At 44.5% G+C, this 11,393-nt stretch overlaps 1 protein-coding gene across 1 annotated transcript in view; it reads left to right on the forward strand.

The window, feature by feature from the left end:
* UBAP1 (ubiquitin associated protein 1) overlaps nt 1–8,534 on the forward strand; it is a 33,852-nt gene extending 25,318 nt beyond the window's left edge. The window contains exons 5-8 of the mRNA XM_084224773.1: nt 2,872–2,910; nt 3,362–3,559; nt 4,910–5,011; nt 6,400–8,534. Of these exons, the coding sequence (XP_084080899.1) occupies nt 2,872–2,910; nt 3,362–3,559; nt 4,910–5,011; nt 6,400–6,540 (480 nt within the window). The 3' untranslated portion in view covers nt 6,541–8,534. The remainder of the gene's footprint in view (nt 1–2,871; nt 2,911–3,361; nt 3,560–4,909; nt 5,012–6,399) is intronic.
* The last annotated feature ends 2,859 nt before the right edge of the window (nt 8,535–11,393 follow it).

Below are 11,393 nucleotides of genomic sequence, written 5' to 3' on the forward strand. Positions count from 1 at the left end.
AGATTAAAACACCAGATGTGCTGCATCATTCAGGGAAGAAAAAAAGTGCTTACAGTTGACCTGCAGTAAAGTAGGCCTATTTTTTTTTTTACCTTAAATTTTCTTCCTGAGATCCTTTAAAAACTTAATCTTTCAGAGGAAAAAAAAATTATAGTGCTGTGAAATCTTGTATTTGCACTTTCTTGTGAAGGAGGGTAGAGTGATTGCTCGGAGGAGATTAAAACCAGCCTTGAAGATCATCTTGTATTTTTAATGTTACAGTTGGTCACCATACAGCTCTGAGATGGGAGATTGACTCTTCATTTCCTCAGTCTTGTTGCAAGTTCCAAAATTACTTTGAGGACAGTAACTTCACATCAGGTGTTGTTTTTGTCTCTTTGTGACTAAGAACAGAGATTAGAGTAAGCTTGTGGGGTTTTTTACGAAGAACCGCAGATCTGGACACCAGTACTCATGAAGCCTAGTGAAAGCTGGGTAGTCAAATCTTCTTGCTTGTTCTAAAATAATTGGGGGTTATTTTTCTGTCCAATATAGGCAGTGTTTCAGTGATTCTGTGGTTTTAGTGTCGTGCTGTAGGGTTTTGTGTGACACTATGTGCTGTGAAACAAGTGATGCTGCTTCTCCCTTTTGTCCTCCCAGCTCTTTTCGGGGATAGATAAATGCACTCGTAATTGTGCAGTACAGTATTCTGGGAAATAGTGTATCTGACAAAGCAGAGCAGAACAGTGATGACTGGAACAAATTCAATGCTGTTAACTTTGGCAGGAGCAGCAGTGTGCTGAGCACCTGCTCACTGCTGAAGGTCACAGGTGGGAGAAGGGCCTTTATGACCTCAGTTATGGAACACACAGCATCTCTGGGGACAAAAGATCACTTACAACTAGATAGATTGGCATTAAGATGCCTGAATTTACACTCAAATAATTCTCTGCTGAATTAAATTTTTTTAAAGACCAAGAGGGAAAATGTATTCTTGACAGTGTTGCAAGGGAAGATGCAAAGTGGGAAAAGAAAATAGACTTATCAGGAGAAGTAATAAGATTAATTCATTAATTTGAAACTGTTTATGCTTTGGAAGTGGTGAACCAAGAAATAATTATGCTGACAGAATTTAGTTCCTTGTGTTTAAATTCCAAGACTTCAGATTATACTTGTTTTATGTTTCCACAGTATAATTCCACTGGAAAATGATGGCCGATATGCAAGAAATTTAAGTAAATGCAACAAAAGAATTTGAATAAATATAGCAAAAATCCTCAGAGTATGAAAACACTAGAATGAAATCACAGTCATCTCTGTGGCTGGGAGCAGAAGGCTCATAGGGATTTTTTTTTTCCTCACAAGATTAGAAATTGTAACTTTGAATTTGCAGTTACCAGGGAGTTTTTGCTTTATCACTGAATTGGATCTAGGAATCTTTGGATGTAAATAAATCTGTAGTTTCTCTGAAGCTGCATAAGTTCTGTGGTGATCCCCTCTCCTCACTTTTATTTTTTCTTAAATCCCAGTACATTGATGTTTGCAGCTTTAGCAGAGGTAGAAATGACTAATGAAGGCAGGAGATTGAAATTAAACTCAAGTAGATTGTGTAGGAGGACTTGGCTTTCCCAGACTGTTGAATCTCTATTGTCAGAAACAGTTGTGGTTTTCCTGGCTGCAGCATCAATAACAAAGCATCATCCTTCTGTTGATAACCCACTAGCTGGTTTCAGGGCTATTTTCCCTGTTTCAATGTATCCTGTATTCCAGTGCTTTTTGCCCTTGAAAAAGTGTCTGGAGAGAGGATGTGTCTGAAGAACACACCATGAGAATGGGTTCTTGGATACCCTAGTGCATCAGAATGAGTATGATGTCTCAGGGTTGGTTTTCTAGAAGAGAAATCCCTACCTTGGAAGATGTTCAGAAATGCAGAACAAAACTGCCTTGGTAGTAGTTTAGGATCTTTTTGCAAATAAATGGGAGTTGTCAAAATCCTAGTAGATCTTTTCAGAATTGGTTTTCTGCAGAGGGTTTTTTGTTGTTCATTTTGGGCAGTAAGAAGGTCTTTCCTGAAGGATGTGGACAACCTTTCAAGCAACCTGTGCTGGCATAATAAGTATTAAAAAAGGCTAAAAACTGCAGTTCTTGGCCCACAGTGATTTCTTGCAGTCTGTTCTAACTCTGTTTAAAACGCAGGAGTTCTAGATGTATTGAACTGAAATGTGCAGCTTTGGTGGGGCCAAGGCCTGACTTTGCACTGCTGTTAACTTGGGCAAGGTTGTACAAAGTGGCAGGGTGGTTCTGCAGAAGCAGAGCAGGTGCACAGCAGGGGACAGTACCCAGCCCTGCTGGTGTGCTGGGAGTGGGACAGGTGCTGGGTAGAAAACTCACATGTTCTCTTGAGCCACTGTGGCACGTTGTTCCTGTGTAGTGTATGGAGTTCAGTGCTTTGGGAATAGAAAAGAGGTGTACTTTTCTCTTACCCCTCCTCATAGTCAAAAAGTCCATAGAAGTCTTTAGGTAATAACTTCAAAATTATCACTGTTATTCAGACAGTATAGACTTTGTGAGGAGCTGAACTGGTGCTATGTGAACAAGCAGCTGTTACAGTGATAGAATAAACAGTCTTACAGTTATTGTGGAGATACACACATCCTTCTTGGAGTATAATCCATTTGTAGAGTCTGAGAGGAGGAATGATCCTTATGATGATGATGATTCTATAGCTGCAGGCAGTGGATAATGTCAGGATCTTGTATGTAGAAGCCTGATCAAGACCCTAAAGTCTTTCATCCTGTGGCAGAATCTTCTATAAAACCTTCCTTGCCCAGCTGTGGCAAATTCTGGTGACTGGTACATGATGTTTATACTTGTTTTATTTGTGTTGTCCAGCAGGTACACCCAGACTACCAGGAAACAGAAATTCCCGTGGTAAGTTTCCAAATACACCTGTGTGCTTGTTTGCATTGGATCATGTTTATGGTAATCTTGGTAAGTGGTGTTCTTTGAGTAAAGAAAACCTCAGGTCATGAGTAAACCTGAGGTGAAGGAAACAATCTGTGCTTCCTTTGAGGTGCAGGGTTTGACTGTATCCCAGCCTTCACTGTTGCAGGGCTTGGGTGTTCAAAGGCTATGGTCACACCAGTAGGAGAGGGTTCATTGTGGAGAATCTGGGTTGTTGATTGTTGCTTTGAAGGTTAAAAGGGTATGGTGGGAATCAGGCTACTTGGTTTCATCTTCACAGTGTCTAACTTCCCAAGGGCACTCTAGAAAACCTTTTGAATTAATTACATGGGGTGTCCTGGTTCCAGCACTAGGCAGAAACAGGATGTGGGGATGCAGGGGATGACTATCACCTCAACCTCTCGGTTTTCCCCCTTAGGTAACACACCAAAACTTTGCAGTGTCTAAAGTGCCCAATAACAGCAGCTGCACAAAGTGGCCGGGTGGTCTCACGGCTGAGCTGCAGCAGGGCCTCTCCCCCAGTGAGAGGCACTGTGTGGAGACTGTGGTCAACATGGGCTACTCGCCTGAGAACGTCCTGAAAGCCATGAAGAAGAAGGGACAGAACATAGATCAGGTAAGAGCTCATGCAGTGCAAAGAAATGCTTGATTGGATGGTGGTTCTGTTGGGAAGCTGTCTTGGGTTTTCAAAATGGGTGGGGGAAATACTGTTACTCCAATAGGGGGTTGCAGCCTAAAGCTTGTGCTTATTTCTGGTGAGAGACTGCTAGAATCAGCCATACCTGCTGAGTTGGAGCCATGCTGAGTTTGAGATGGGCGCTTTGCTCTATGTGAAACTGGGGAGAGAGATTCTGGTCTCCCCAAGAGCCACAAACGCATCCAAAGGAAGCTTAGCATGGCTCTGTGCTATGTTAAGAGCAATGTGACAGAAATCCAGCCACCTTCCCTTGTTCTGAGCAGGAGGGTTTACAACACTGAAAATCTTTCCTTGTGGAGAGATTGGCCCCTAGAGGCCTAAGGCAGCTCTGAAAGGCTCCTGCAAGGCCCCACTGACCGACTTGTGTGCACCCTGCTGCTGCTCCTTCCTGCTCGAGTGCTGCCTCCAACGCCTGCTCAAACCAGGTCACTGGGCACAAAGCGCTGCTGGGCAAAGCGTGGCTCTTGGATCTGCTTCAAACACACACTTCAAAGTGGGAGAACATGGCCCAGCCTCCTGTGCTGGCCCTCAGCAGGCTGTGTGCTGCACAGAGCATGTCCCAGGGACTCCTGCTTGTGGGACTGGTCTGCTGGCCCTCTCCCTATACACAGAGAGCAGCTTAAGCTGTGTGCTGGAGTGAGCTGAGCTATCAAATGGGAAAAAAGGTCCCTTAAGAGAGCAGTTTTAAATCCTGCTCTACTTGCAAGTGCTGTTCTCTCACATGTCTAGCACTGCCTACCTGACCCTTCCCCTTAAAGCTGCTGATGTATAAGAAATTTGGCAGCAGTGTCTGTGCGTGAGCTGGGATTTGCAGCACACTTGCCGGTATGCTGAGTTGATCTTCAAAGGCTGACTGCTGTCAGATTGCAACAGCTCTCGTGGCTGTCTGAGAGGAAGCTAAAACGAGACATTTCCTGGCTGCTGGACCTACTGGACCTACAGTTTCATTTTTAAAGTTTGTAGTATAAAAAGCACAAAGTAACTTTTGCTCTGCCATCAGAGGACTAAAGATACACTTCTGAGGCTGCTTTGACTAGAACGAAGGGGATGGTCAGAGAGCACAGCAGGACAGAAGGGTTTGTCTACTTTCTTTGCACAAACTCTTCTATAAGAAGTGTCTCAACTCTGCTAGGAAGGACTGTATCTCTGTCCCTGGTGAAACACTGGGTAGAATCATGCTCAACCCCTCTGCATATACCAAGGTGGCATTCAGCTGCCTGCTGCAAGTGCCTCTCTGCAAACACAGTTTGTTTTCTGTATTCCCCACAGGTTTTGGATTATCTGTTTGCACATGGACAGCTTTGTGAGAAGGGCTTTGATCCACTTCTTGTTGAAGCAGCTTTGGAAATGCACCAGTGTTCAGAGGAGAAGGTGAGGGTGCAATGTGTGCAGGAATAGAAAAATATGCCATGACAGGGAATTCCAGTAGCAATTCCTCTGGGTGATGTAATTCTGATTTTCATGGTAATGTTGCCTTGTTTCCAAAACTGACTGCCAAAGGGCATCTTTGTGTTGCTAAAGCTAAAAATTGTTTAAGCATTAGAATTTGTCTGTGCTATTCTATTAGTCTCACTTGCATCCATTTTTATGGGCACAGGATTTTTTTAAGACCCTGCTTATTGTGGTCATATTGTTTTGAATACCCAGAGTTATTTTGTGGGCCAGGTGCTTGGTACAGATAGAGTTAACTTCAGCAGCAGGAAATTGTCTTTCAAACCTTACCAACCTGCCCTGGCCATGAATTTTCACCCTTGTGCAAGTGCATCTGCCTGGCTGCTCAGCAAATTGGGTTAGGGTTTGCTCTGGAAGAAGCTAGAAAATGCATGTGTTGGGTTTCATTGTCCAGCTGCTTTACTAGCACCAAAGGTATAGCAGGAGCAAGTAGCAAGGGAACAGGACAGGAGGATCTTTTAAAGTCTGCTGGCCAATTGTGTGACAAGTTATTACATGAAGTGTTTAGAGGTGCAACCCAATCCCCTCAAACATAGATATGTCTTCCTGTCTTTCTTGGACAAGTGATAATCTTGTAAACAGAGCAGTAGCAGTGCAAGGATGGAAAGTAACTGAATTTGAGAAACCCATTTGCTATTGGCTCAGCCCCAGAAATTGCTAATCTCCTGATTGCCCATTTCAACCTGCTTGCTTGTTTGGGATTTTCCCTTCCCCTGTAGTGGAGCAGATGCACTGTAAATGGCAGAGGGTGACCAGCTGACTCACTACTTGCCATTTTATTTTTCAAAGCTCAGGGAGAATTCACAGTTGATGTTGGAAATATATGTACTCTTTGGGGTTTGTGCTAATCCCCCAAGTTCGCCCTAGATCTGAGAAGCCAATTGATAGCAAGGGCTACTGTGGTGTTCCCAAAGTCCAAGTAACTTTAAAAAAAAATCAGGTGCAGCAGGAGCTGCTGGATGGGGTGGCTGGGTGCAATTAATCAGCATTTTTGGGATCCCAGGTTGGGCCAGGTTGATAAATTAACTTCTAAGAGAGACATGCCCTGGCAGACTGAGCTTTGGTGCCCTGGGGTTTTGGAAGTGAAGGATGGCAAACAGGGGACTGATGGTCCCTGTGGGCTGCTGTGCCCAGAGCTCTGGTGGCTCTGGTGCAAGCAGACTTTCTCCCAACAGAGCTGGAATGAGCTGTGCTTGGGGAGGAATAGTCCACAATCATGCTGCTGAACACAGGCTCTGTGCTAAACCTCCACCAAGCACTGAGCCGTCTGCTTTTCTCTTGCAAATAACAGGCTGTCTGTCTTTCAGATCACAGAACTTCTCCAATTAATGAGTCAATTTAAAGAAATGGGCTTTGAACTCAAAGACATTAAGGAAGTCTTATTATTACACAACAACGACCAACACAATGCTTTGGAAGATCTAATGGCCCGTGCAGGAGCCAGCTGAAGACACATTCCTGGATTCTTGGCGTGCAACGGAGCAGGACCAGCCCCGCCACCTTCACATCCAGTGTGACTTGCTCTCAGCGGAAGGAGTCCAGCTTTTTGCATACAAGGGAGAGTGACTGAGCAAGCCTGCCTGCGTGCATCACTCCAGCATTTCTCTTTCCACTGAGGGCCAACTTTCATTCTTAAATTAAATTTTAAAGTGTCCTTTCCTAAGTTTCCTTTTTCCAGCTTGGCCACGGAAAGTTGAGACTGCCCAGCCTCGACTGGAATTGTACATAGGTAGAGATGGAGTGGTTTCCCCCTCATTGTTGCACTGGAGTTGGACAGAAGAATATTAAGTTGGTTCTGAAACTAGGATGCTTTGGTTCTTTGAAGCTGCTTTCATGGTGTCTTGTCTGCTTGTACTGAATAACTTGACTGTGTCACAGTCCAGAGTACCTGGTTAAATTTGACCTTTAGTGCAATGGAATTTTATTTTTTGGTTGAAAGTTAGTCTGTAACTTAGTAAAACACTGGTTCAGAAACTGTCACTATGCATAAAGAGAGAACCTTGGTTTTTTTTTGTCCTCTTGGTTTTTGTTTTTTACCCATGCATCCAACACTTTTGCCAGACACGAGCGTCCAGTGCTGAGTGGTAGGTTCCCCTTGAAGCAGGTAAGCTGTGAACTCAATCCAGACCTGCAACTTGTGTTGGCTCTTGAACCTGAAGGCAGAGAGCTGGGGCGCTCAGTATTTTAAATGCCCCAGACTTGTAGGATATTTAAGACAATGCCCTGCTAGAAAGTCAGTTAATCTTTTTGTTTTAAATAATACACAGTGTGATGCAGGAGATTTCTTTCAAGCACTTTCTTTAAAACAAATATACTCACTGCATTAGTTCCATTTTTCACACTGCTATAGAATTACATAATAATATCTAGTACTACAAATCAGGTTTGGGGTTGTTTTTGGTAGTTCAAAGCATTACATTGTACATTGATCAAGTTCTAAATACATGAAATATCAGCAGTCTTGAGGAATCTCTAATTTGCTAAATATTTTGATTCTGCAGAAGAACAACTAATAAAACCCTGAAATATAACTCCCAGTGTCATGGTTCCCATCTCTCATGCTCTTTGGCTTCAGCAGACGGGGACCTTGCTGGATCATGCCTGCCCAGGTGCTGCCAGCTCCTCTGGGCATGTGTGAACACTGTTGGGGAGAACAAGAAGAGGTCTCTGGGCTACAGCTGCAGTGGTAGAAGGTGCTTTGCTTCTCTGTGGCTTATTTTTGTTTTGTGGCAAAACCCCAACCTAGGGATCCAGACTCGCGTTAGAGCCTGGAACTGGAGCATCAGACTGCTGGAGGGCAAAATGTCTCAGCTCATTGCACCAGTGTAGGTTTTTCAGTAGGAGGTTTCAGCTCATCAGGACTCCAAAGGAGATGACATTTATCTCCATTATCTTGTTAACTCTCTATGACCAAATATCTAATTTGGGCCCAGTGTGCACTCATGGAATTCTCTGTGGGGTGCCCAACTGTGTGAATTAAATGTTTACTTAATATGATGCAAGAGAGCAATCTAGGAGATGTGAAGAGGGATGATGAGGAGGAGCAGGGCAGGTTGCCTTGCACATACCCCATAGTGTTGACCTTCACCATTTTCTAGTGGTGGAGCTGAAATAAAGATTGTCTAAGGACATTCAGCAGCTGGTAGGACAGCAGCTGCTGCCTCTGTGAGTGCAGGTAATGCCCAGCTTTTCTTCCTTCCCAGGTGAGAAATGCAACAGTGAAGTGAGGAAATGGGGTTCCTGACTAATTGGAAAACCTTGAAAACAAAATTCAAATTGCTTTGCCATCACTGCTGAGAGCATTCGGTTGTGTTGCTTGTTCTGGCTTTCTCAGAATTGCTACCCCAGTGAGTCCTTGTCTGGTACCAGACATTCCAGACGGGGCAAGAAGTCTTTGCCAGCAAAGAAACAACTATTTACACCAAACCTCTGAATAAAGTAATCTCTGATTGTATTAGTGTGCGGGTTTTTTTTTTTTCCCATTGTTCCCCCAAAGGTCTGGCTCTTAACCCCACAGAATAATCACTCTGCTTTTGGAGCTCTTGGGGAGGTGAAGGTGGGAGGTGGCAACTGTGAAGATGCAAGGTCTTATTTCAGAGAGCCATGCCCACCCAAGTCTACTGTGGTGATGCTACTCTTGCTTTGGCAGTGATGTTTCTGGATTTAAATCCTTGGGTGGCTGAAGGCATGAAGGGTATTGGTATGTTGGCATCTCAGAAAAGAAAATAGCAGAGAGTGAGGGGATGAAGAGGGTGGCTTAGACAAGAGGAACCACTGAATGAATGTGTAACAAGAGACCTCATGTGACCAGAGTTCAATGTTCAGGGTGTTGTGCAGCATTTGTTAATCTGGTACTGTCCAGGCACAGTTCATTGGGGCTGGGGGGAGGTCCTGCTGGCTGGAGCGAGGCTGGGCTCTGCCCTGCTGCTGCTTGGTGAGATTGGCTGCATCCCTGGTCACACTTGCAACTTCAGAGCTTTTCCTTAGGCTGTCAGGTCACATTGATTTATGTCCCTGCTGTGCCTTTGTCAGAGGTTCTGTCTGAGGTCTGTGTGCCTGGGTGGGAGGCTGGTGAGAAGTGTAGAGACAGTGCCTAAACTGGCGGTTGTGCTTCAACAAGAGCATCTTTGAGCTGCCTCCTGCTGGCTCTGGACAGCAGCAGCCTGGAAATGGCTCTGGTACTGCACAGCCATCCTTCACCCCATGGCAGCCGAGGGCTCCTGATCCTGCAGTCGGGCTGCCCCAGTGCCCCAGGACTTTTGTTGCCAGCTTTGTGGCTCCTGCTGTAGATCTCTTGGAGACAGAGCCTGTGTCAGCACCATTCTGTGGCTGCTCTCCAGGCCAGGAAGGGTCAGTCCGGCTGTGGGTCAGGGCTCCTGAAACACTCCACACCAACAAGCTCTGTGAAAAGGGGAGCTCGTACAGATTTCCAGCCCCACTTAATCTTTTGCAGTCAATCAAATGGACATTTTGATCATATTTACCTAAAATGATTTTCACCAGAGTTCTATAGCAAACTGAATTTTATTTTAAATTCTTTCAACTATTGAAATAAAGTATCAAACCTTTGCTAATAAGCATTAATAGTCATTGTTGCATCTGAATACAAAAGTGAATCTATTTTAGTTCTGTGTTTATCTGATGGTACGTGGCCAAGCTCTCTAAATCTCTTAGATTGCTTTTATGACACTTTAATGCATGTTCAAGTTGAAGTGAAAACCTTTTGTAGCAGTTGTCAGTGAAATATCAAACAGTAGGAAGGGGATGACACTTAAAATGTTCATTTAGCACATTTTCACACAAGAATTAAAGCAGCAACTAGGTAAAAAACCTCAAAGGAGAGAGAAAAATGTCACCATTTCTGACAATGGCTGGATAGTTTCTGTTGCATATGAGGAACCCATTGTTGGTATCTTTGGAGCATGCAGCACTACAAGCACCTCCATGTTATTGCCAAGGATGGGCTGCTTTTCACAGCCGGGTGCTTTATTTCTTTATTTTGGTCAAATCTCACAATCAATAGAGAAAATAAAATTTGGAGAAGAGACATAATAAAATATTTAAGAAGGATAGTCATGTGGATTGGCTGGATAACCCATTTAAAAAAAAGATTGTATCAGACATTGGAAAATTGTGTGTGGTTGTTGTTTTGATTATTTGTTGTTTCTCAGTGTCCCTGGCTGTTCCTTGAGGGAGCAGATAGTTCCTGCTCTGGGAATTGCTGCTGGGGCTCAGATCTGCCAGACTGGCTTTTTTCACAATAGATCAGATGGGATTCACAGGTGGCTCTAATCCGGCAGCTGACTTAACTCACATCTCCTTTGCTCACAGAAATTTTTGGTCACTCATCTGTCTTGTCACAACTGTGCCTGCAGATTCCGAGGTTAGGACATGGCATTGTGGGTTGTGCAAATGATTCTTGTGTGTTGCTGTAAGACACTCAAAATGCTTGTGAACATACTTTGCTCAGCTGCTTTTTAAAAACCTGAAAGAGTGATCAACCAACACTCATTCCCAAATGTCAGAGTATGTGGAGGGAAAATTTTCCTCCCTAGCACTGTTTCTGACTGGGCATCACATTTGCCTGTGACCTGTGCACACATCCTACAGTCTGACCTTTTCTTTGGTTTCAAATAGTCTTGCCAAACTCCTCAGCTGCTCCCTGACAGCAGTTTTTGCTGCATACTTGCTGAGAATGTGCTGGGGAAACTAGGTGCCTACATCTAATTTATGCTATCAGGAGGACTACCCAGCTGCCTTGTATTCCCCTTACCTTGCTCACAGGAAAGCTTTCCCTGACCCCAGGAAGTGGAGGGAATTGGTGGTTTTAAACACTTGCTCCTCCCTGTGGTTTTGGCAGAGTGCTGATCTCCCACTGTTTTACAACTCTCTGGTGGCTGTCAGGCACCACTGGTCTGTGCCATGCAGAAATACCAAGAGTCTTGCTCCTGGGATGCCTCATCTCCCTGGGTGAGTGAGGGAAGCTTCCCACCCAGGTTTAGGTGACTCGCTGCTGGCCTGTGACCAGGACACAGGAACTCTTTTGAGAGCCATAACCTCAGACCCCAGAGAAACTCTGCTCTCTGCTCCACAGAGAGATCCAATCTCAGCTGCAAGATGGAGACTAACCAGTGCTAAAAACAACAGTCAGGGCAATGATGTGGGATTTGCTTCTGTTCCCCAGGCCTATGCTGGGTGACATTCCTGGGAGTATTTGGGCCAAATATGCATCCCAGTGTGTCACTGCAATTACTGTCCTGCTGCTCAGCCCAACCTGGGCTCCTCAGAGAGGCTGTGCAGG

This window comes from Fringilla coelebs (genome assembly GCF_963513975.1).
Source record: "Fringilla coelebs genome assembly, chromosome: Z".
NCBI classification, from domain to species: Eukaryota; Metazoa; Chordata; class Aves; order Passeriformes; family Fringillidae; genus Fringilla; species Fringilla coelebs.